At 46.1% G+C, this 25,618-nt stretch overlaps 1 protein-coding gene across 8 annotated transcripts in view; it reads left to right on the forward strand.

Annotated features, from left to right (window-relative positions):
- Nucleotides 1-25,223, forward strand: part of smad2 (SMAD family member 2) — a 28,708-nt gene extending 3,485 nt beyond the window's left edge. For 6 of the 8 annotated variants that reach the window (XM_064297379.1, XM_064297380.1, XM_064297377.1 and 3 more), the window contains exons 2-11: nt 4,832-5,266; nt 16,581-16,670; nt 17,880-18,073; nt 19,504-19,638; nt 19,841-19,915; nt 20,237-20,290; nt 20,572-20,784; nt 21,228-21,365; nt 22,370-22,514; nt 22,797-25,223. In XM_064297379.1, coding sequence (XP_064153449.1) covers nt 5,031-5,266; nt 16,581-16,670; nt 17,880-18,073; nt 19,504-19,638; nt 19,841-19,915; nt 20,237-20,290; nt 20,572-20,784; nt 21,228-21,365; nt 22,370-22,514; nt 22,797-22,920 — 1,404 coding nt within the window. In that variant the 5' untranslated portion in view covers nt 4,832-5,030 and the 3' untranslated portion in view covers nt 22,921-25,223. Of the gene's footprint in view, nt 1-4,831; nt 5,267-16,580; nt 16,671-17,879; nt 18,074-19,503; nt 19,639-19,840; nt 19,916-20,236; nt 20,291-20,571; nt 20,785-21,227; nt 21,366-22,145; nt 22,193-22,369; nt 22,515-22,796 lie in introns of those variants that run through there. The other 2 variants (XM_064297381.1, XM_064297382.1) reach the window with 2 other exon arrangements.
- Nucleotides 25,224-25,618: the final 395 nt, after the last annotated feature.

Here is a 25,618-nt window from a genome sequence, read left to right on the forward strand (position 1 = left end):
TGTTTTTTCCCAGTCGTGGAGAGCGATGCGACTGCATCATTCACCAGGTTATTGGAATGAGAAGAACGGTTCTGCCGAATGGTTAACTGGGCTCTTTTTTGTCCTGATAGAGAAACACTACTGAAGAGACACTTTCCGGAGAGGGAAACCTTTGTGTGTCAAATACCAATAGGCTGGTGTAGCCGACTCGTTGTAGGCTACGATATGGGTAACAGTGCATGACGATAGCCAATTAGGGGCTGAAAACATTTTCCGAACAGTTCGATTAATTGTTTAGTTTAGCTACGCTGAATATGGATAAAATTAAACCTCTCGATACATGGCTAGATACCGCTCGGTATAGGATGTGTTTGGAGTAACTGTGTTTTCAGGACTGGTGATAATTTCGGAGTAGATGGGTAAAATGTCGAGCGCTTGCGTGCTGTGTGCAAAATTGTAAGGTTTCACGCGCTAAATATTTTCTTTTGTTCGACGCATCACATGTCCCAGTTGGTGATGTCTTTTTTCGGTAGACAAAATAATTCCGTCAGTTCTCTTGTCGGGCACAATTTGAATAATGCATTGTTTTTGGGTGACACTGACTTATGACTTTAATGCAAACGTGTTGCACGTGAGGACCTCCCGTTGTGCGCCTTTATTGAAAAGTTTCAGATGGCGAGGTCATAGTGGGGTTTTCCCCGTACCTTTGTTTATGCAATTTATGATCTGTTAATTGCATCTTTGTTGTTTTCCCTCAGTGATAACAACAGTTCACACCGTGAAAGCGTATTGTATTTGCGTTGCTGTTGATTTAGGTTATAATAAATCTGTCATTATTTTTGCTTCAAACTACTTGAGTCAGGTAGCTCCACCTTCCGTACGGAGACCCCTGGCAGGGAGAAAGAAAGTTAACACAGTGTACTGTGTGCTTATTTATTAAATGGAAGAATAGGCAATGTATATATTCAGCATTTTCCTCCCTTAGTTCATATATGTGTTTATTCTAAGACTCCTGTGTCTGTAACAGCACAACCCTAAGTCTTTCTAATGAAATCAGAGGTTTTGTGTACCATGCAGGTCTATGGGTGGGAGATTTAACTATTTTTTTCTTTGTGATGACTCGATGAGTAGTCCGTCCTCAAGTAAGGGGTCACTGAGTCCACCTCCTTCACAATAATTATCAGGCTTTAGATTTAGTATTTATTCATTATATGGAAAACGCTCAAACATTAGATTCAAGTGCTTTAAGGTGAATACTCATTACAGGATTAAATGCAAAACAGTATTTCATTTAGCCTACTAAAATATCAAAACGATACATGAACAGTTGTGTTTTTCTTACAACAGTCGTACTTAATGAAACTCCATTTTAATTTAAGTGCAGTTGAGTGAACAGATTCTCACGTTGTCATGAGTTTGCTAGCTTTAAATTAGCCAGGCTGTGAAATACATTAAAACAACGTAGTCATCAAAGTCATGATAATGTTACTTTTGTCTCGAAATAGTTGTATATTATGAAACAAAACTTGAAAACCATAACAAGATTCTCTCACTAGCGGACATGCTAATGACTAACACTACTGCTGGGGTGCTAGTTAATCAAACAAACTATTGATAAAATATTGAAACACATTTTAATGACACATTCAGCATTTCAGCTAGGTGACAAACATTGCAATGTTTTGAGTGCTTGTGTCACATTTCTCACCTGAAAATAATTGAAAAGATTAAAGCCTGTGAGCTGGCCTGGGATATTAGCAGCTTGTTTACTGCTTCTGAACCCAGAACCCAGCTCCAGCTCCTGAACTTTACCTGCTGCTACCCTATAGCATGAGGACTCCTTCTTTACAGGGCAGAGAGACATGATGCACTGAAATTAAGTTTAAATGGGAGTTGGGGGTAAGTCTGAATACTCCACACATATGAGTGGACATATATACACAGAAGCCTATGTGCTGCGTGTGCAGACTTACCAAAATTCAGATTTAATTTTTTATAAGCGCTCAAGAATCTGAGGGCATATAAATATACAGACTGGTCTTTATGGATGCCACCGCAGTGACTGAAACATTTGCAGTGTTACAGGTACATAAGGCTCAGGGAAAGAACGTTTTCCTGTGCGTAGTTATGCTTTAAGAATGCTTGGGTAAAGCTTTGGCCATGTTGCTGGGTGTGGTACCCCCTATTGTACCATGCAAAGCTTTGGAATCCTGACGGTAAACCTTGGAAAGTCATTGTAACTGCGGGCATTTGCATTGGTTTGCATCGTGCTATTAGAACATACCAGATAAAGCTCAAGGGTTTCCAGACTTTTTAAATAAATAGATTCTGTAGATCACTCTGGACTTAGTGACGGGTGATGCAGTTTAAATTTGAGTTTTTCGAGCTTAGCCCTGCTGGAGAAGGAGGGCCTTGCCGGAGCTCTTTGTTAGGCTTGTTTGTCATGTGGATGCAGTTGACATGAAAGTGCAGTTCAGCCATGGTGACACATTACCCAAGAATCTGAGCGTAAGGGAAGCCAACATGAAAATCTTTTCCAAACTGGTTGGTCCTCCTGAATTCACCCTTTCTGCATCTTTCTGTCAAGCTGAAACCATTCAGGCCACCTGGATGTTTACCTGCTGTTTGAAGTGTGTTTGAGTCCAGAACACTGCACATGAGAGGAAACTCCAGGGAAATCTGAGCGTGTGCTGTTTTATTCAAAGCCACTCTAAATGAGAGAACCCTGAAACGTTTGACATGTGTGATCCCCTCCTTACTTTGAGTGGTCACGCTGCCAGCATAACCTGGTTTGATGGAGAAGCTTAGAAATACATTAGCAGCATTTTAATCAAGAATAATTTTCTTCAGCAAGGACACTGTTTTCCTTGGAAGTTTCAGTCCCTGCATGCAGTGATGTTCTGCTCACAAACAGGCACTTTGGCTAAAGGGAGCATACCTGCTTGTAGAATCAGCTCTTTCATATCTTACTAGCCAACGCTGATGCACTAGTGTATAGTTTTGTTTACGTTTTTGGGGGAGGGATGTCAATATTGTTCTGAAATGCTGAACCATATCACTTAGCAAACACAGAATGCACTCAGATAACCTGTTTAAAGCCTTTAAAGTTAAGTTCAGTAATCATTAGTTGAGTTTTAGTCTGTGCTCCTCTCCGTACCTCAGGATGGGGTTCAGTCCCCAGATGAACAGTCCTGCATCCTTTAGTGCTCGATGCCCATTTACCTCGTGCTTCATGTCTGGCAGTGAGTGATGGATTAAGACAGAATCCCTGTGGTGGACTGGAGTGCTATCTACGGACTGTCCAGTGTTTTACCTTACGCTGCTTCTGTAAGACACATTTAAATTAACTTCAAACTTCTTAGTCATCCATGTCTGAGTTTAGCTTTAACTGAAAATGCCTGATCGGTGGAGTAATATGAACACGTTTCAGCTGAGATCTGTACGTTAATTTCCCTTTCATCTGAAATATGTCTAGTTCTGCCTCTATTAATCCATATCAATATGTTCCAATTGATAAAGGTATATTGAAGAAATATTACATGTGTATATACACACACAGTGCACACTTAGGATCCACTGTTTAGGCAAACATTTTTTCCAAAGATCAATAGGAGGCATTTCTACTTTATCTAGGCTACTGAATAACTGCCTGACATGTTACAGGCAAGCTTTTCACAGGATATTTATGTTTATAGGGTACTAAGCATGTACAAGTAAAACATCGCAAATGTAGTTGTGGAGTTTCTGGAAGCCTGTGTCGATCAGTGTGTCATTTTCACTGAAGCTGCGCAGTTTGGTGATCACACCCCATGTGGACATTCCGCAGCCCGTGTTCTGTACCTGGATTACTGTATTCTGATTTAGGCGAGCGGCTATTATGAGGAAAAATAAAAGTATATTAGATGAAAAGAATTTGTAATATCATCACTAGTTTGTTATTGCTCTTTATGTTCTGTGCATTTGTTTAGTTGAATGCTATAATGTATATTTGCCGTTGAAATGTCATTAAGCTAATATAATGAATCTGTTTTCCTGATCATTCATGTTTTTTGCCTCATCCCTGCAAAAATAACACTATCTGTACTTTACAGATAATTGTAAGGTAAACTACCATTTCAGAGAACAGCCTTGAGTTGATTTGGTATGATTTAGCCTAATTGTTAGGAATAAATAGGTTTGATGTAACCCAGTGACTGCAGTTTATTTTACACTGGGTGTATAGTCTGAATATAATGCTCTTTATTATTCACTTGGCCAAGGATATTGTATAATTGAATGACATCAGCCAGTCTGTACCATTACTGTGTGTTTGTTTAGTCTCTATAAACCAGTATGAGGCGACCGTAAAAGGATTAACTGCCAGCAGTTGTGAACTGCAAAGGTTGCCTTGTGTAAAATGAAACAAATATGAATGTAATACAACTCCTCGCAATTTCAGACAGAGAGACCTACAATCCAGTAGGTTGTATCTGTATGTTGCAGTTATCAATGTAAAATGAATAAATGACTGTAATTGAACTGAAGGTAGTAATTAAGTGTTCAGATTGATAAAATGGCCGCCCTATGTGTGGCTCGAACCCTTGCTTTAAACAAACGAAAGACCGAAAGGCCAACTCTAAAATAACGTTACAGTTGTCCTAAAATGCCTAAAAGTATTTGCTTTCAGGAACTGGCTGCTGACTGCTCATTCTGTCTTGCGAAGTGACAGGCTGTATGCTAACCAATCAGGGCTTAGTATGTTCTCTGCGGTGGGGGTGTCATACTGTTGCAGCTGATGATTTATAATCTTTTGAGCCTGTGTTCTGTGAGAACTGCCATCACAGACTTGTCGATTTCTTTTGTCTCTGCTCAGGTACCTCTGCACCCCCACCCTCCTTCTCTTGTTTCTCCCTCCTCCATCCCTCCTGTCCAGCACTCACTCAAAAAGAAAAAACCCAAAACAGACCCACCCCCCGGTGAGACGAGCCCAGGTTCGAGAGAGCGCCGCTCTGTGTTTACCGCCTCCCCCGCCGTTCGCGTGTTGCGTCTGACCCCCCCGAGGAGCCCCGGTCATGTCCTCCATCTTGCCGTTCACGCCGCCGGTGGTCAAGCGGCTGCTGGGCTGGAAGAAGTCGGCGGGCGGGGCGGGCGGGGCGGGCGGGGGCGAGCAGAACGGCCAGGAGGAGAAGTGGTGCGAGAAGGCGGTAAAGAGCCTGGTGAAGAAGCTGAAGAAGACGGGCCAGCTGGACGAGCTGGAGAAGGCCATCACCACGCAGAACTGCAACACCAAGTGTGTCACCATCCCCAGGTAGGCTGCGGAGCGCCCCCCCCCCCGAGCCCCCCCCTGAGCCCCCACCCTCCCGAGCCCCGGGCCCTGGCCACGCCCACACCTCGCTCAGCAGCGCGTCTCAATTCTGCTTTTAATCAGGTGGCTGATGCATGCATATGTGTTGGGTGTGTGAGGGAGGGTGGGGGGGCGGGGGGAGCCTAATTTATTTGTCTTTGATATTCTACTTCAGCAAATGGCTCAAAAAAAATAAAGAACATTGCAAAATGTTTAAAATTGTAGACTTTATGGCCTCTTTAAATTGCGAGGTGGTGGAGTTAATGAACCATCAAAATGTGTGGAAAGGAGGGGCTGTGTGGGGGGGGGGGGCTAGAGGAGAGGGGATCTATGAGCACCAGCGTCCCCAAAATGATTTACTGGTTGATCTGTTCCTGGAGCATTAAAGGAGACCGCCAGAGTGGATGATTGCTTGGCAACGATTATGTAGCATTCAAGCATTGGTGAGATTGCATTAAGTCATTTATAAACTTGTGTCATAATCTCTTCGTTTTTATAGTTGGGTTTTATTTATATGAATAAAAATATCCATTAAGGGAGAAATGAAGTCTGTCTCATTGCATTTAATACAACAATAAATAAAAAGATAACAGGCAAACTGAAGGCAGGGTATTATTATTATTATTATTATCATTACTGGAATGTCTGTTTGAAAGGTGACGCATGTCACCAAAATAGCGGAAAGCGTCTGCGTTTCTCAGAATTGATCGTTCAGGTTTTCGCGCAGCCTGAAAGCTTGGCGGTAGATTGAATGGACCCCTTAATCCCAGTAAGTACTTTTGTTCTAAATATACTCCCGGCACATGCATAATCCATGCTGGAGTCGATCAGGAGCAAACTGTTTTGATTAATGTTGTGGTGAAACATCGTCTTCTGAGGAGTGTTTTTGCCCTGCAATGAAACGATTTCCTTTCGCTAAACGAGCGCCTCGTCCTGCAGACTCTCCTGCTAAAATGACATTTCTCAGGTATGATTTTGTTTTTGGCGGGGCGAGGGGGCGAGGGGGTGTGTGGACAGTTTTTGGATTAAGTGAAACCGAGGATAGAGAAGCCTTTTCCCCAGTTTGCTCTGCAGTGGGCCCTCCCCAACAGCATTTAGATGTCAGGACACGTGACTCTTTTTCTGGCCTGGTTGTGTTGGTGAGAAATTGGCGCAGGGAGCTCCAGTAAAGGCCTCAGCGAGAGGAAAGCAGTGCCGTGTCTGTGAATGAGCGGTGCTACTTTCACAGACAGTGGCAGTCCCACTCCAGGAGGATCCTGTCCTGCTCCAGGAGGATCCTGTCCTGCTCCAGGAGGATCCTGTCCTGCTCCAGGAGGATCCTGTCCTGCTCCAGGAGGATCCTGTCCTGCTCCAGGAGGATCCTGGCCTCTCAGTCATCAGCACTCTCGTTTTTGTGGCTTTGTGTGTAAACCGTGACATGACGCTTTTTTCTGACAGTGCTGACGAGTCCCTTTCAGTAATTAACGTGAAGTGAAACGACGGAATCAGACTGCGAGAGTCATTTTCGCTTCCCTCACTTTCTGGCTGATATTAGACTGTATCCTGGCGGTGAAGACGCCGTCCCTGCAGCCTGTGGAGCAGCTTCTCTCTGTCGTCAGGTGACGAGCCGCCCGGGTGGTGCCCGCGCCGGCCGTGGCAGGAAACGGCACGTGGCGCTGCGTTTTTGGCGGGATCTACGCGCACGCCGGAGCGGTTACTGCTCGTCGGGGTTCCCGTGCCGTACCTCCCCGTTCAGCCGCACGGCCTCCTGGGTGATCTTTGGCCTCCGAGCCTCGCGGTCTCCCGGCCCAGTCGCTGCAGCGGCGTACCCAGCAGCCTGAGACAGGGGAGGAGCCTGCGTGCTGACGTTACCCGCCCCAGCGAGCTCCTCAGAGAGCGCGCTCCTCCCTGCCCTTCTGCCTGTGGGAGGACGCTGCAGCGGGACGCTTATGATCACGCATTCCTAACTGATGTTTTAAAAAATGAAAAACAGAAAAAGAAGTTGATTTATTTGCTTTTTTACGAGCACGTTTTTATGAAACATGACAAATGTGTCGGCACGCAGTACGCAGTGCGCACGGCCTGTTCCAGGTAGAGCGGATCGATTTGTGCCTCTCGCGTAGCGTCGAGTCTCGATCGATACGAACAAAACGCTCCCCTTATTTCTTTGGTTCAGATGATAGAACAGTGATGCCGAATGATGGATTCCAGTTTGGAATTACTAATTCCGTTTTCAGATTCTGAAATCCACAGTCTGCAGATTCCATGGTTGTAGAAAAATGGGGTGTGCAGTTTCTGGCATGTTGACATCTTGAATGTAATGAAAGGTATATGTAACGTGTGAACGGCGTACGTCCGTTCTTACTGACCTGTTCCGTCTGCGTCCCATCTCTGCCTCGCTGTCTGAGTGTTGCACAATGACGTGGTTGAGCTCTCCAGCCCTCTGCTGTTTACATCTGCTTATCTCTGGCTGGAGAGGAGCCAGGTTTAACACGGCAGGTTTCTGGCCTTAGGGACTCAGTAAGAGAGAGACGTGAGTCTTATTCGGTGTATTTAACATTACATGTGGTCTGCTGTGTCGTATCATAAGAAAATAGGTGTGCTTTCTTCCCAATATGCAGCAGATATTTTAGGAAGAGGTGCAAACTGGACCTGAGGTCCCGGGAAACATAATTAAGAATGGGGCAGGCTCTGGCTCCTACCAGAACAAGCACGTTTTCTTTGCTCTTTCCACCTGGAGGAATGTTTTCTCCTGGTCAGGGCATTGTCTGTGACTGCTGTCACTCAAATGCGCAGCTGAAAGTGGAATCTTTCCTGCCTTAAAAATGGCAGTATTCCCTTTTGAGAATTCCTTTATGATACGGTTTATAAACGTAAAAAATAAGTGTTACACACCAGGATGTATACTGCAGTGTTTGTGTTCTCCAAGTCTAATTCCCAGCTAGAGATGCTTTAGCCCCAGACTGAAAGGAGTAAACAAGTTGTACAATCCAGATGAGTTCATAAAAGTGCTATGGAGGATATTTTATTATATATATATATTTTTTTTTACCAACTGCCCCTCTTCTCTATTTCATTAAAAAAACCCTGCAATTAAAGAAAAGCTTGGATACAGTTGCTTCCTTTGGAAAGTAATGGGAACTTTAAATGTGAATTATGCTCCCAGTTCTGTAACATTATCCAGGGAAACATTTGGGGAAAATCCAGCACAGTTCCAATGCAACTGCTGGTGCATGGTGATCATCGCCCTTAATCAGATCACAGTGCTTAATTCAGTTCAGTTTTAAAAATGTTTCCTCTTCATTTCAGTGATGCTCTAGCAGTGCACAGCCACATTTCCTGAGGAGCAGGGATTAGGGAGCAGCCACTGCTGCGCACAGCTACACCGATGATGCATTGCACTTTAATCCTAATGATCTCAGTCTTCATTTTTAATTTAAAAAATCTGGAGCAGCGTGTTCGCACACCTCGCATAGGTTACATGCGCTTTGAGAAGAATGTATCGTAGTGAAAAACTCCCTCGTGCTCTTTGTTAGTGAGCCTCACTGTTCAACGACCCAACGTTGGGGTCTGTTTGACCTTCACCAGCCCCTGTGCCTGTCTGCTGAGCTGCTGAAGGTTGTTTAAACTCCACCATTTTCCAGGCAAAGACATGGAAATATCCCTCTGAAAGTGGATGGATTTCATCTGAAACGCCTTAAAACAATATTCCCTCTGGGTCAGGCGTTCCAGTAAACCTGAGCGTGTGTGCAGCCCGTAAACGGATGTGCCGTACGGTTCAAACATGGAAATGTATATTTTTAAATCGCCGTTCTTTCCAGTTTAATGTTTAGTAGTTTTTGCTCGTTTTCAATATCAATCGGTAGCTTATTGAACGCCCAGTCTTATGTGTAGCGCTTCTTCATTTCTTTGCAGTTGTTTTATGAAACAATTTTAACTTTCTGTGAGTAAATGCAGAATCACTTTTATTTTCCGAATGAGCTGCGAGACTTTTTTTCCCCATCATGGGTCGTTGTTCCGAAATTGTTGTCAGTTCGCAGCACCTGGACGTGTGACCTCATCCAGAGGCACAGGGAACACAGGGTTCCGGAACATCCTCAGCTGTGTAAAAACTCTAATGGAGCACTTCAAAAGTTTATGAAGGTAGCATTTTACACTGCACTCTTAAAAAGTGCTTGACTTGATGAGAGTTTTTGGCAATCATCTTGAGAAGCTTTAAGTCTTGATTTTACAGAAATGATGTCCTTGGAGACTGATTCTTAATCAGGCTCTGTGTTCAGCTCTGAATGTCAGGGGAATGGGTGCTGGTGTTAAGGAGCTCAGGCTTAGACAGAATGAACTGCTCGTAGTGCTTGTGATGCAGCCTAATGTGCAGGTTTTGTGTGTCCTTGAATCTGGGCAGTCAGGAGCTCAGAAAGCTTCAGCGGCATAGTAACATGGGTTAGGATGGAAACGCTATGAATCAATTAAAATAAAAATAATCATTGATATTAAGTGGTGAATTCCATGCATGTGTGGAGAGGGGGATTAATCTCACTGAGCCAAAGAATAAACTACTCTGCTTAATGACCATGGCCTCATAATGGCTGAGTCAATCAAACCGCACAGGGTTCAGTGTCCCCTGGCCTGACGCTACTCTGTTTAGCGTTCTCTAAGAGCATTTCAGGAGGGGAAAAAAAGCGTTTCCGAAGCTGACCCTCAACTTAGGCAGTAAGTCCTGCTTTGCGTTAGCATCTTAGCATGGCCTGTTTGGTCTCCTGGTCTTCATTCTGTACGCTGCGTGTCGTCTCTGCAGACAAACTCAAGCGCTCTGAACGGTGTTTGCATTTAATACACATCCGTATGGAGACGATAAATTAAGTGTGTGGCTTTGGAAGCCCACCCGTCGTCTGTTCCCTTGTTTAGAGGCTCGGTCACGCGTTAATATGTATCCAGCTGGTGCTCGTAATTCCCAAAACATTTTGAAAGTCTGTTGTTGCGTTTCGTGGTTTTAATTGGTCAGCTAGACATGCCCATAGATGCTGCTTTTGTCGCTAGCTCAGTGGGAAAGGGAGCTATGCTGAGGTTAGAAATGAAGCTTGCGTTGGTATGATGTCTCTGTGAGGGACAAAGCTTTTTATCTCCACAGAACACAAACTTGTGTTGTCTGATGCTTTGGCCTGTGATTGGCAGACACTGTATCAGAGCCTCAAAGCTGTGCGAGCTCTCGGACTCCTTCAGTATCCTGTGACCCCAACCAGCCGGGCCGACGGCCAGTAATCAGGAGATCAGCTGCAGCGACTGCGTACGCTCTCCAGAGTGAGGATGAGCAGCAGTCAGGAGATCAGCTGCAGCGACTGCATACGCTCTCCAGAGTGAGGATGAGCAGCAGTCAGGAGATCAGCTGCAGTGACTGCATACGCTCTCCAGAGTAAGGATGAGCAGCAGTCGGGAGATCAGCTGCAGCGACTGCATACGCTCTCCAGAGTAAGGATGAGCAGCAGTCAGGAGATCAGCTGCAGTGACTGCATATGCTCTCCAGAGTAAGGATGAGTCTCCAGCACTTCAGCAGTGAGCTGGCCTCTGGGCTGAAGACGTGCTGAGGCAGAAGCATTGGGCTCAGTCTCTTTGCTCTGTGACAGATGTTTGCAGATTGAAACTGGGGAAAATGCTTTTCCTGCTGGTCAGCAGTGGGGACAGAAGCTGCAGATTGTGTATTGATTTAAGATGGAGCCTGTGTGAGGGCACTGGGGGAAGGTTCAGCTTCTCTCCTCAGACTGAGGAACCTGAAGGTTAACTCAGAGTAGCATCGCGCCTCCCCACTCTCGCCCTATGAACAGAGACTGTGCGTTACAGCCTGCGTGCTAAGGCACACACATTTCCATTAGCCGGCTACTTGGCTAGCCTGATCACTGAGCTTATCGCGTGCCAGCCTCAGTGTTTGCAGTTGCTGGACATTAAAAGCTTGTGGCTTGCTCTGTACAGCAATTAGACTTTCTCACCCCCCCCCCCCCCCCGTCAGTCTGCTAAAGTAACATGAGTGAGATCGTTTTCCCTCCCTAATGTGGTATGCCCATTCATTAATGTAAATATCAGCGCTTATTGCTACAGCCTCTGCTATCGGTTCAGCAGAGCCCAGAAATGCGTGTTTTCTCCCCTGAAACATGTGAAGCTTTAGCTTAAATGACTCTGTGGTTTCAGGGGTTTTCACCTCGATGGTGGGATGTTTTAGTTTTACATTTGAATTCACATTCTGCCATTTAGCAGCCCGGTCTTCCTTTTGCTCAGCGACTTTCGCTGATGACGTTTTTTTCGTGAACCGTTGGTTTCAACTTCATGAAAAACAAACTTCAGATTTGCTGGATGTCGTCTGCGGCTGCAGAACTCTCCTTCCGTGCGGTCTTGACTTCGTAACAAGGTTGTTACCTCAGTCATCTTTTTTGAATTTCCGCATAGAAGAGTAGCAGAAATATTTTCATGTACATGCATATTTCTTACCCTGCTACTGAGCAGAATGCCTGAGGCATGTAAACAGAGGAGTAAGTTTTGGTTTGAATGGGCTTCATTTCTGAGTCAGCTGTTGTGTTCCTTGCACTGTGCAGCGCTAAAAATAGAAACAAATAAAACCGGTTAATTTAAACTTGTAACAAGAACTAAATAGTGCCTGCCAAGGCACTTCATAAAGGCCCAGGTGCGTGCAGTGTTTAGGCTTTGCGACGTCCGTTTGTATTGCGTAATAAATTCAGTACGAGTTGCCTCTTAAAACTGTGCAGCATGTTGTGTAGCAGATCCCTGGTTGGAAGGCGTGTGTAGACACACACACACACTATCACAGCTGCACAGAATGCAGTTAAAGACTGCCAAGTCCGAACCGCTGGGCTGTTCTCAAGGTAACGCTCATAATTTATACAAGACGTCACTGAAGTTTAAGGTCGTTTGTACCGCAATGAAGAGAACGGCACGTCTTGCGCGGGTTTGCTGAACGTGACAGCCAGCTGTGTGCGTGCGTGCGTGCGTGTGCGTGTGCATGTGCGCAGGGCAGTTTGTAGAGCGCTGGGTATGTGTGTGCGTGTGTCTGTGTCTATGCGTGTGTGTGTGTGTGTGTGTGTGCGCAGGGCAGTTTGTAGAGCGCTGGGTGTGTGTGTGTGTGTGTGTGTCTGTGCATGTGTGTGTGTGTGTGTGTGCGCGTGTGTGTGTGTGTGTGTGTGTGGGCAGGGCAGTGTGTAGAGCACCGGGTACTTGTGTTCTCTGCTCCTTATTGGCCGGTTCAGCTTGAGGAGGCGGCCTGTGCCCTCTGGGAGCTGTCGAATGTGATCTCTGTGCCAGACCTTTGGAGAGCCCCTCGCTCCTCAGAGGGGTGCATGTGATGCTTTTCCTGTCGTTGCTCATCAGTGGCTCTTGGGTCAGCCTCGCATGTGTCTCTGAGCCCCGGTACAGAACCTGACGCCGTGAGGTGAAATGTGTTTAACACGTAAACGATGAGCAGGATTCTGTGAAGCTGGAGACCTAATCCTTTTCACTGAAGGGCCTGAGCTTATTAAAGGTGGAGGTTCGGTCTCTTCAGGGATTTAATAGCAGTTTCCTCCCCAGGGCAACCTTAAAAATATCTCTCTGAGATGCTGTGTGACTTGGCTTTCTGTGCTAAAGTGCCAAGATGTCAGTTATTCTGGAAATGTCTTTACTGTATTGGTTAGATTTTCGCTGGGACAGTATTGTCCACGTGTTTAAATATTGTAAACCCCCTGGTTGCTTTGTTGTTCTGATTCAGGTGTAGCCTGTTCTTTTATTGTCAGAGTCGGGTGGCGTGTGCGTTTCATACTGTCCAAAGCTCATGACATACGCATTTCCAAACGATGCTTTCACCTCTTTTTCCATTTTGCTGTATGAGGCTGTGTGTGCCAGTCTCACTGTAGACTGCGTCCCCTGCTCTCCTCTTTGACTTGTTGTGAGAAGGCCAGTTCCAAAGGCCCCTCAGGCAGGGGAACGTTGTCCCAGGTTGATCAAAGGCCCCTCACGCAGGAGAACGTTGTCCCAGGTTGATCCGAGAAGGTCTCGCTCTCAGATAAGCGGTACAAACAAACCCGATATTGGTGTACCGCTGAGAACTGTCAGGCTTCTATCTCTTCTGGTCACCAGAGAAAAAAAAAGAGACTTGGGAGTAGTGTCAGACCAGCTTTTGAATGGTGGCATTTTATTTATTTTTAAAATAAGATGCGGTATGTATGCGTTGGCGCTGCTTGTTAGAGGGGTGGAAACAGATGGAACCGTGGTCTAGCTGCAATAGGATCACCAGGAAGAGGACTTAACTCCCCCGAAAGTGGGTCACGGATCTGCAGCGGAGCCGATAGGCCGCTGGCCCCGGGCGGGGAGCTGGGCCCCGCCCCCTCCTCCAGGATGTAGATGTAATTATTGTTTATGGTGTGAGTGGGGGGGGGGGGGGCACGCGGGTGAACTTCCTGTGCGGATGCACAGCCCCGTAAAGAGCGTCTCGGAAAACACGCCTGTCCTGGTGTGTTGCGCTAGAGTGTAAATTCTGTACTGAGGTCCGTCCCTCTGTCGCAGGTACAGTGTAGGGTCACGTCCCTCTGTCGCAGGTACAGTGTGGGGTCACGTCCCTCTGTCGCAGGTACAGTGTGGGGTCACGTCCCTCTATCGCAGGTACAGTGTGGGGTCACGTCCCTCTATCGCAGGTACAGTGTGGGGTTCACGTCCCTCTATCGCAGGTACAGTGTGGGGTCACGTCCCTCTATCGCAGGTACAGTGTGGGGTCACGTCCCTCTATCGCAGGTACAGTGTGGGGTCACATCCCTCTATCGCAGGTACAGTGTGGGGTCACATCCCTCTATCGCTGGTACAGTGTGGGGTTCACGTCCCTCAGAACGCTCCGTTTCCGTAATGCCTGATCACATCTGCACCCCTGTTTCAGTGCCTGGCCTTCCTTTGTCTGTTTAGGAGCACTAAGGCCAGCATGTTCTCTCCTGCTGTCTTTACTCTCTGTGGAGACCACCAGCTGAGCTGCACAGCCGTTGGGTTGCAGTATGTGTTATGCAGTCTGGTCCAGTTGCATATGGATCTGTGCACAGCCGTTGGGTTGCAGTATATGTTATGCAGTCTGGTCCAGTTGGATATGAATATCGATCTGCTCTTGTACAATAAGATGGGGGATCTGTATTTTAACATTAAAAGTATACCCAGTGAAAATTCACTGGTTTTTCTGAGACCTAATGACTGGGCGTTTCATGCAGCATGCAGAGTGAACCCATTTGTTCTGGTGGCACAATGGTGAGGTCTACATGTGGGGTTAATTAAGGAGTGTGTACTTCAAATAACGACATCTGCACAAAGGATTCCATATTCCAGAGCCTTATCCTGTGCTTTACGTGGCCAGATTTGTGCAAGGCCTTATTTGAACCGGGGTGAAGTCAGGACATGGACAGAGCCCTCAGCAGAGTAGCTGGCATCGTGGGCTCGGCCTGTGCCCCCGTGTGACCTGAGAGCGCAGGCCGGATACGCCGCGCGGTGCGTATGGTGACCTCGCCCGTCTTCCGCACCGTTCCCGTAACGCTCGGCAAAAACAACCACTGCTGGAGTTTCATAATCCAGATTAGCGCCAGTCTTGGGTAATCCCGTATTGATTTGGGTTAAATATTCAGCACTCGGACCTGATCTGTAACACACACGCTTGATGCTGGTTTTGTTTGGTTGGTTAGACGCTCATTGTGACGGTGAGCACAGCATGGCCAGATGTGTTTGTTTGGGAGTGAAGCTGGTATCTGCATTGGGGTCTGCCCCCGCTTCAGTCAGAGTTGGCTTGTTCAGGAATGGATTAAATAGTTCAATAAATGTTTTAATGTTAGGTGAGATTGCAGAATTGCTGAGGCACCAACAGTAACAACTCAAAAACCTGATGGGTTACCAGAATGGTGAATTTTGGCTAGTGTGGCCAGCCATTGTACCCAGCTAAGATGCTTGATTTTGGGGCGGTGATGACCTTGACTGCTGGTCAAGGTCAGAGTGGTACTCCGTTCAGCAGGGGGGCCCAGGGGAGGCGAGGTTTAGCTGGCACAGTGTTCCCATCGCGTGCTCCCTAAGGAACATCCCATTACACGTTCCCATAGGAACATGCTGGGTTCCTCGCAGACTTTGAGAGACATTTTTTGTGGAACTTCAGGACATTTTGGTTGATTACAGAATGTTTCTTTTTTTTTTTCCTTAAAAGTGGTACATTGCTCGCAGTTAACCCCTTCTGTAGCACCCTCTTTTAACACAAGCCTGAAAATATAACAAAAAGGGTAAAACTTTACTGTCTTGCAAAATGTTTTGTAGGTTAAATGTATTGAATCACAGGTAGTCAGCTGTAGTAGGTTATCACGAGGTACCACAACTAAATGGATATGAATGCATTTTAAAGTCTAGAAGGTAGCTACTGAAATAAATTTTCTGAGATTAATATGGTTTAGCTATGTTAGTTTGGCTACGTCAGAAATTAAGAAACCTTAATAAAGATTTAAAAAAAACTGATTTATTTTAATTTTAAAGTGTGTGTGCGTGCCTGTCTGTGTGTGTGCACTTGTGTGTGTAATTTGGAATTTTATTTAAGCTTAATTAAAGAGTCAGTCCCATTTCAGAGGCAGTGACACTAGCCTTACGAGTGTTGGTCCTCAGGTTAGGACTGGGGGCGGGGCTTCATTCATTGCATACCACATTTAGATGATACATGTTCTGTCATGTGACCATCAAAGTACGAGTTTCATTTTCCATTCCATGGTCTTATTTTGAAAACCGTTACACATTCTGACACTGTGTGCCCGTATGTGAAATTAAAATGTGTGTTGTGGATGCATTTGTGAACACTTTTCCAGATTCACTGTTATATTCATGAGATGATCATACTTCCTGTCTCTAATAAGCAGCCACAGGAAACTGCTGTGTGGCCATTTCCTGCTCCTTTGACAGTGCTCTGGGTTGATGAATACACTGAAACTGAGATGCATGTGTAGTGAAGGCTCGTCTCTGGGCCTCCTCTGTAGAGGCCTACAGAGCTGTGGTTTTCCATTGTACATCATTACCTGTTTTTTCCTTTGTTTCTCCATTAGAACGGCCTCCCTTATTCGAGATGGTGGGTCATAACGAGATCTTAAAATAATTATAATGATAATAATCATGGACTCTGCGACCTTCTCCTGTAAAAGAGGCCTAGTTTGTGTTTCCTTCATGTTCTAAACTCATCTTGGTATTTTTGAATGAATCATGCCCCATGTTTATATCATATTTTTTTCTTTTTGTTTTGTTTTTTGTTGTTTTGATTTTCTGTGCACAGCAATTGCTCTGAAATTTGGGGACTGAGTACACCAAATACGATAGAACAGTGGGAAACCTCAGGCCTATACAGCTACCCTGACCAAACCAGGTGAATACCTCCTGTCCAGTACTGCAGCACACAGCCACAATGGGGCAGGTACTCCACTGGGCTGCTGGATCTCTCCACCAATGTCTTTTAATGCTGCTTATTTTAACCATGTTTTTTGTTGTTTGTTTGTAAAGTGATTATGTGTGTGCATGAATTAACAATTAACATTCTCTATTGCTTTTTTAAAAAATTTCTTCAGATTAATAGTCCACGTGTTTGTCTGACCCTCTTTTGCAGTTTCATAGCTTTAAAACTATGGTATATCATTTCTTAATGGTAATAATAAGTTCCAAGCCAGTATTATTAAGCAGTTCAAGTATCATCAATGCAATCTGTTTGTGTTCATGATATTACAGTATAGCCTCAGGCCAACCTTTTAGCCATTTATTTCTGCTAAAAGTGATTTTTTGAAAACTTGCTCAGTTTGTAATTAAGTAGAAGATGCATTGATGGTACTTGCTAGCTGATAACTAGTTGTGAATGGTCCCATTCTGTCATTATGAATCCTATGTAATGGTTAATTTTGATAATTTCCTAGTTACACTATTTTACAGTTTAACTTAACAATTCCTCTTATACATAAAAATAATATCAGTGAGCTGCTAACTGTGAACAAAATGGACGAGTATTGAATAATATGTACTTTTCTCTTGGCTAGTTGCATTTCATGACATACTCATTCCCTCTAAAGTGTGTTGCAATCTTCAGTTCTTGATTGTTTTCCTTTGGGACTTTGTGTCCAGCAATCCTAGCATTATCTACAAGCTCATGCGTTCCTGGTTTTATTAATTCATTTTTAGTTTTTATTTTTTTCTAGAAGTGGTTGAATGTTCAGCCAAAGCATGCATGAAATGGACGCTTGCATTAGAGAGCGAGGGCACTGAAAGATTTATAAACGTTATAAATGCACTGAGCTGACCTTTCCACTGAGGCCACAGCACTGTTTACTTTCTCCTCCTCCCTCACACAATCTCTCTCTTACACCTCTCCCTCTCCTCCCCTCTCGTCCAACCCGCATCCACCCCCCCCCCCCCCCACTCTGTCCCTGCTGCTCTGGTCGCACGCACCCCCCTCCCTGTTTCGTCTCTCCTCCCCCCTCCTCGTCCTCCTCCTCTTTCTCCCCTCTCGTCTCTCCTCTTCCTCCTCTTCCTCCTCTTCCCCCCTTCCTCCTCCTCCTTCTCCCCTTCTTCCTCTTCCTCGCTCTGCCAGGTCCCTGGACGGGCGCCTGCAGGTCTCGCACCGTAAGGGTCTTCCTCACGTCATCTACTGCCGGCTGTGGCGATGGCCGGACCTGCACAGCCACCACGAGCTGCGCGCCATCGACACCTGCGAGTACGCCTTCAACCTGAAGAAGGACGAGGTGTGCGTCAACCCCTACCACTACCAGCGGGTGGAGACGCCAGGTACTGCTCACTCTCCCGTATTAGCACTAACCCTAACCCCACCCAACCCAACCCCAACCCCAAACCCCCAACCCCCAACCCCAAATCCCATCCCCAACCCCAAACCCCATCCCCAAACCCCATCCCCAAACCCCATCCCCAAACCCCATCCCCAACCCCCACCCTAACCCTAACCCTAACCCTAACCCCCACCACTACCCCTACCCCTACCCCTACCCCTACCCCTACCCCTACCCCTACCCCCAACCCCATCCCCCAACCCCAACCCCAAATCCCATCCCCAACCCCAACCCTAACCGCAACCCCCACCACTACCTCAACCTCACCCCAACCCCAACCCCAACCCTAACCGCAACCCCCACCACTACCTCAACCCCAACCCAACCCCTACACCTACCACTACCCCAACCCCCAACCCCCAACCCCATCCCCATCCCCAAACCCCAACCCCCAACCCTAACCCCAACCAGTGGATGGGGACTCCAGGTACTGCCCACGCACTCTCTCTTATCAGCACTAACCCCATCCCCAAACCCCATCCAACCCCCAACCCCAACCAGCGGGTGGGGACTCCAGGTACCGCTCACTCCCTCTCCCACCGGACAGCTTCCAGCAGCACACTTGTTTGTTTTGGGATTTTTTGTTTATTTTTTCCCTTGCAGTGCCCAGAGAGTTGTTGTTTGGATTTCACCAAACATCCACGTCTTGCCTCAGCTGTTTTCCACTTGCATTTCAGCCCTGAATCACTTGAGGCAGATTGTGGTTTGTGTGTGTAAACTTTTCTGTTGCTGCTGCATTTCATTAAATGAACAAATAATAATTGGGGCAGAATTCTTTTGGGGGGGAAAATGGACCATACCTTCCTGGCTGGACACACCACGTTTAGCATACCAGCGCAAGCTGGAAGTTTTCTGGCGTGTTTTATCTAGTCTTGCAAGAATATAAAACTATTTGTAATTTCCTTTAATTATAATTCCCAATTCTAATGTAACTCGTGCATTTTTTGTCTTGATTTTTTTTGTAACCTCATGACCTTTCCTGTAGCGCCACCATCAGGCCAAACATATATCAGAGTAATGACTGGATTGCAGGGACATTTGCCTTGGCACAGGTCTGCTCTATTGAACACAGTCTTTCTGGGTGAAAGTGTTAAGTTTGAATTCAAATATTCGATAGACATAATATCAGCGTGCACTTTCCATAGGTGTTCATATCAGGCGTTATTGTGCAGGATATAACTGGGTAATTGATGAATATGCTGGCGTCTGGATGAAAGTCCTTTAGTTGCTTTTTGGCCCTATAATTCGGAGTGTTTTGTGATGAATGTCCTCCTCAGTATAAAAGCAGACTTGGGGAATTAGAGGCTTTCTGTCTGAAGGGAAGGGAATCCCAGTTCTGAGAAACCTCTCTCTGAAAATCTCCTTTCCTAGTGCTGCCTCCGGTCCTGGTGCCCAGACACACCGAGATCCTGACCGAGCTGCCCCCCCTGGACGACTACACCCATTCCATCCCCGAGAACACCAGCTTCCCCGTCGGGATTGAGCCCCCCAACAATTACATACCAGGTTTGACCCCCCCGCACCCCGCGCCCAATCCTGCTGTCTCTGTGAAAATAAAGTTCTGTGTGTAACCCCCATGTTGAAGTGATTTGTATATCGGTATATAGATCAGAACTGAATGCAGGGTTGGTTAAAATCAGGGGATATGCTTGACCGTTGTGTGCTCTTCCTCCTCCTCATCACTCCTCTCTCATCTCTCTGCCATCAGAGACCCCACCCCCTGGATACATCAGCGAAGATGGGGAGACCAGTGACCAACAGATGAATCAAAGTATGGACACAGGTACATTCTCTTCTAGCGTTAGGTAGCACGTTAGGTGCTTTTTTTAACATTAGGTAGAGTGAATGGGAATAAACGTCATGCTTTGCTGGATATCTTTGAGTAAAAGGAACAGGGGCGGGGCTGGCGGGGTGGGTGGGTTGGTGGGGGGGAATCCAAACATCATGTTCCTGAGTAGAGAGCCCCAGGACTCCTGGGGTATAGGGCGAGTGCTGTAGCCATAGTTTTGGGTGCCCTTTCCTGTCCCGTTTCAGAATGATGTCCCCTGTGCTTCTTACAGCTCTGCTCTGAGTTGTAAAAGTGACTTTGCTGCTCCCTCTCCAGGTTCTCCTGCAGAACTGTCGCCCAGTACACTGTCACCTGTCAATCACAGCATGGGTAAGGCTCTACCTGTTTATTATGCGCATGCTAATAGGCTGCACCGTCCCGCTTAGAACCCCAAAAAGCCATAAACCCTTCCGTGCCATTAGCACTTGCCTGTGCTTCTTCTGTTTGGAACTCCAACCCTAAACCGACTCCCATCACTGTGAAGGTGAGGTTTGGAGTCACGCATTGAACCTGCTGTCCCACAATGATGAAATCCCACCAAACCCTGTAAATTGACAGTTATTTAGTCAGGTGTATCTCACACCCCTTTCCCCCTTCCCCCGCCCGTTCAGACCTCCAGCCGGTGACGTACTCAGAGCCCGCCTTCTGGTGCTCGATAGCGTACTACGAGCTGAACCAGCGGGTGGGGGAGACCTTCCACGCCTCCCAGCCCTCCCTGACCGTGGACGGCTTCACGGACCCCTCAAACTCGGAGCGCTTCTGCCTGGGCCTGCTGTCCAACGTCAACCGCAACGCCACCGTGGAGATGACCCGCAGGCACATAGGTACAGTAGGCCCCTCCACCGTGGAGATGACCCGCAGGCACATAGGTACAGTAGGCCCCTCCACCGTGGAGATGACCCGCAGGCACATAGGTACAGTAGGCCCCTCCACCGTGGAGATGACCCGAGCACAGGTACAGTAGCCCTCCACGTGAGATGACCCGCAGGCACATAGGTACAGTAGGCCCCTCCACCGTGGAGATGACCCGCAGGCACATAGGTACAGTAGGCCCCTCCACCGTGGAGATGACCCGCAGGCACATAGGTACAGTAGACCCCTGTAGGGTGCACGGGCCCAACTGTCTGGGTTTCCCCAGATGTCTGAGTGTTCTGCAGGAAGAGGAGTGTAACTGTTTCTCTTCACAAGGCTATGAAAGGATGTATAGCTAATATAAAAATATAATCTAAAAAAGTGGAAGTGATGCATGCTCCGTTTGTCGCAACAGGAAGGGGCGTGAGGCTGTACTACATCGGAGGGGAGGTGTTCGCTGAGTGTCTGAGTGACAGCGCCATCTTTGTTCAGAGTCCGAACTGCAACCAGAGGTATGGGTGGCACCCAGCCACGGTCTGCAAGATTCCTCCAGGTGAGAGAAGCCTGTGTCTGTATTAAAAGTGTCAATGTACCTGTGGTCTGTAAATCTTGGTTTCTGATGCATTCCATACAGAATAGGACAGGAACTAATTTAAACCTGCTGCCTCTACTGTACCAAAGTGTACAATCATTTACACAACAGAGCTGAAGAGTGAAATGTGTGAGTTATGGTGCACATTAATTTCTTATCTGTCCAGTTTCTGTCTTAATGGTGATGATGGTGTTTCTCAGTACCGCCCACTACACCTGTCTGGGTTACACCGAATTTTAATAATTAGCTGTGGCTTCAAACACAGCAGATGCCATGGATTCACTGGTCTTACCATACGACCAGCTTCAGCTGTTGTTGAAGTGGAAACATTCCAGTTTGATGCATCTCATGAATATTCATGTCCCACTACTGTTGGCAGTGGAGTTCAGTCCTTGAGCACGCCTCTTCATTAATATTCATAAGCCGTAATATTGGACCGGAAACTCATTTTACCCACCAGAGAGCTAGGAGAGTTGGGAAGCACAGAGGACTGGAGAAAAACAGCAGATGCCTGTCCCGTTGATTAATGTCGGGAGATCAGACTGTTACAGCTCACTGTAGCATACGTGCCACAGTTTATATATTCTGTCTGGATAAACTGCAGTACAGAGAACATAAACTCAGCTGGGCATATCTGAATGGGAGCAGATCCTGCCAATCGTGACGCTCGGTCAGTGATGATGGTGGAAGTTGAGGAGGACGCAGAAGCAGATTTAATCCGGCCGCTCTCTCCTCTATCAGGGTGTAATCTGAAGATCTTTAATAAAGATTAATCCCGCCGCTCTCTCCTCTCTCAGGGTGTAATCTGAAGATCTTTAATAAAGATTAATCCCACCGCTCTCTCCTCTCTCAGGGTGTAATCTGAAGATCTTTAATAAAGATTAATCCAGCCGCTCTCTCCTCTCTCAGGGTGTAATCTGAAGATCTTTAATAAAGATTAATCCCACCGCTCTCTCCTCTCTCAGGGTGTAATCTGAAGATCTTTAATAACCAGGAGTTTGCGGCGCTGTTGGCCCAGTCAGTGAACCAGGGCTTCGAGGCGGTGTACCAGCTCACCAGGATGTGCACCATCCGCATGAGCTTCGTCAAGGGCTGGGGGGCGGAGTACAGGTGAGCGGGGAGAGGGGCATCGTGTGGGTATGTGAGTATGGGTATAGAATGGGTCTAGTATGTGTATGGGTGTAGTGTGGGTATATAATGCAGAACATAGTCTGGGGTGGTAGTAGTCTTCCTCCTGCGAACCCCTCGGTGCTAGTAATACTAAAGGGGTCTCCCATGAGAGATTGGCACTGCCATCGTGTTCCTCCTCCTGCTGTCATGGTGACTAGTATGTACGGTATTGGGTATTGATTATTTACATTAAGGCTGTTTTTTTGTGGCTGTGTCCCGCAGACGGCAGACTGTGACGAGCACTCCTTGCTGGATCGAGCTGCATTTGAACGGGCCGCTGCAGTGGCTGGATAAAGTTCTGACCCAGATGGGGTCCCCCTCTGTGCGCTGCTCCAGCATGTCATAAACACCCCCCCCCAACCCAACCCCCCCACCGTGACCATGAAAAGACAAAACGGAAAAAAGAAGAAAAAACTAAAAAGGAAAAAAAAAAAAGACTTGCTATAACCAGTCTTTCATAGTACTTGTGACCCTGCCCCCCCCTCCACCCCCCCACCCCAATCCTGCCCTTGAACCCCAACCAAAACCCCCAAACCCCAAACGCTCACATGGACTTTCCCACTGTTCAGAATAGAACATGGCACTTGCTGAACACATCGGCTTCATGCACCTTGTTTAATTATTTTCCCAAAACCCTGAATATTAAGTCTATTAGTGGTACAGATGAAATATATCTTTGATTGAGAAGTCCAGGGATTACTTGTTGGAGACTCGGGGAGAGGGGGAGGGAGAGAGCGATAATGGAAGACATTTGATATTTGGCACAGTATTATAGTTTTGACAGTTTTCTGTTGACGGAAGCATCAGTTTTCTGTGCGGAGTGTGTGAACGGCACACTGTTGTATCATTTATCAGCTGGACCAAGGGTTACTTTGTGTTGCTAAATGTTTCACTCCCAAAATTAAATTCACTAAGAGAAGCCTTCTGCTTTGAGGCAAAGTTATAACGATTGCAGCCATGATTTTTCATAATCTTTTATTTCTCTGAAAGGAATGCAAAATTCAAGCCCATCTCTTTAAAAAAAAAATATATATAAAAATTTCAAATGTTAAATTCTTCCCATTTTCTCCCCGCTCTTAGAATGTTGCCTTTTTATTCCAGAGGTGTGCTGTTATAAGACACACCTGTCCATGAACAGATAGGAATGTTAAACGACAAAATAAAGTACAGAAACAACCAGTCTTGACCACGAGCGTGTTTTGGGCCCTTGGCCAGTGTGTGGCATTGTCCCTTTTTCCAGCGCTCTCTCACTCTGTCACCCGCTGGGCGTTCGGTACGCATCACACCCGTCACACGCCTCAGAGCCCCGCCCCATTTCGGTCAGAGGCGGTGTTCTCTGGACTGGGGCCGGACGGCGAGAATATCGCGAACGCAACGTTTCAGACCTTTAACGATTCGCTCTTACAGCTCGAAGGATAACGGAGGAGGGCCACGGGAAATATCATCTACACTGGCGAGATTTTTTTCGTTTTTGTTTTTCTTTAGCTACTTTTTGTATTCTCATGTATTTTTATATATAAATATATTTAAAATCTCTGTAGCTCGCTCACTTTTTATTGAAATTGAATATTTTTTAGACTGTCCTGTTTTTAAGAAGAGCCTCACGATCTGTAAAAGCACGAATCATTCCCAAAAAGAAAAAAAAAGTGGGTTCTCACTTTGAGTCTGGTTCCAGGAAAATCCGTTGCCTTGGTCAACACACTGCCCCTGATACTAAACAAGTCCTGACGTAATTATTTACATTTTTTAACGGAAAATATGTACGGGTGCAATAAAATTTATGGCCACTAGAACTTAAAATGCCTTTTATTCCAACCTCTATCTACATAGACTAGTTTTTTTACTCTCTGTGTAACTTTTGGTCATGTCGCTCATGAAGTACAGTACATTGCTTCTTGATTTTGTTGCGATGTGGCGATTTGAAAAACCTTTCACTCCACGCTCTTCTTACAAACCATTTTCCCAAAGCCTGTGGGTGCTCACTGGGGAACAAAGAAACAAAAAAGAAAAAGAAACAAAAATCAAATAAAAAAATAAAAAATAAAAAAAACGACGAAATGTCGAATGTTCCGGAAACTCGGCAGTGTTCTGTCAGCTCGGATTGGGAATGACTAGTGGGAGGGGCCTGTGAGGGAGAACGGGACGTTTACACGCGCGCGTCTCTGTGTCTGTACAACATACTAACAACTGTCATCCAGCTCTGTCATTCTTTTGCATTTTACGGCAGCGGCAGGGTTTGTAAACGTCTTTCTCCCCCCTTCCCGCTTCCATTTTGTTGAGTTGATCATCTTATTGCACTAGTGATTGTACTTTGTAAGTGCAGCTAGTGGGTTTAGATTCAAAGAGCAGAATGACGTGGCCAGTGTTAATGTTCTGATTGGGTGGCCGTATAGACACAGCGAGAGCGTCCTGCCTGCTATTGAAGACAGCGAGGAAAGGAAACCGAACACAACTGAACGTGGACCAGACATACATATGTGTGTATATAATTATTTTTAATTTTGGCAAAAGCATTTAACAGTTGGTGCGCTTGTTTTACCAGTAGAGGGATGTATTGGTAGAACAGTCGAATTACAGACTATAAGCTTTTCAGGTGTGTTGCATATGCAGACTTCATGAATACACTAATAAAGGTTTTTATTCTCATGACCTTGGCTGTCTGGCTGTTATTGTCTGAAGAAAGGAATGCTTTGACTAAAATGTGTTCAACAAAAGGGCTGGTTTTTACCCCCTTCAGAATCTTGCTTTTTAACTTGCCTTCCCAAGGCCAAACTCTTGGCTTTATTTAAAACGAACACCAGTAAGTAAACCCTTGCGTTGGTGAAGTACCAAAATGCACACAAAGCGCAATTCATTCAGATAAGATGAACTGTTGTCACTGCACAACTTTCATATTAAAAAACTTTGAAATTCCATGTAGTTGTTCAATGCTAAATATAAAAAGGTGGATCTTTTCCATAATAAAATTTTGTAAACGATTACATACTGAAGTTGATGGCAAATTAAAAGACCGTTTTGCTTATTGCTCAGGTGAAAATAAGTTT

The sequence above is a fragment of the Anguilla rostrata genome, chromosome 10, assembly GCF_018555375.3.
Source record: "Anguilla rostrata isolate EN2019 chromosome 10, ASM1855537v3, whole genome shotgun sequence".
NCBI classification, from domain to species: Eukaryota; Metazoa; Chordata; class Actinopteri; order Anguilliformes; family Anguillidae; genus Anguilla; species Anguilla rostrata.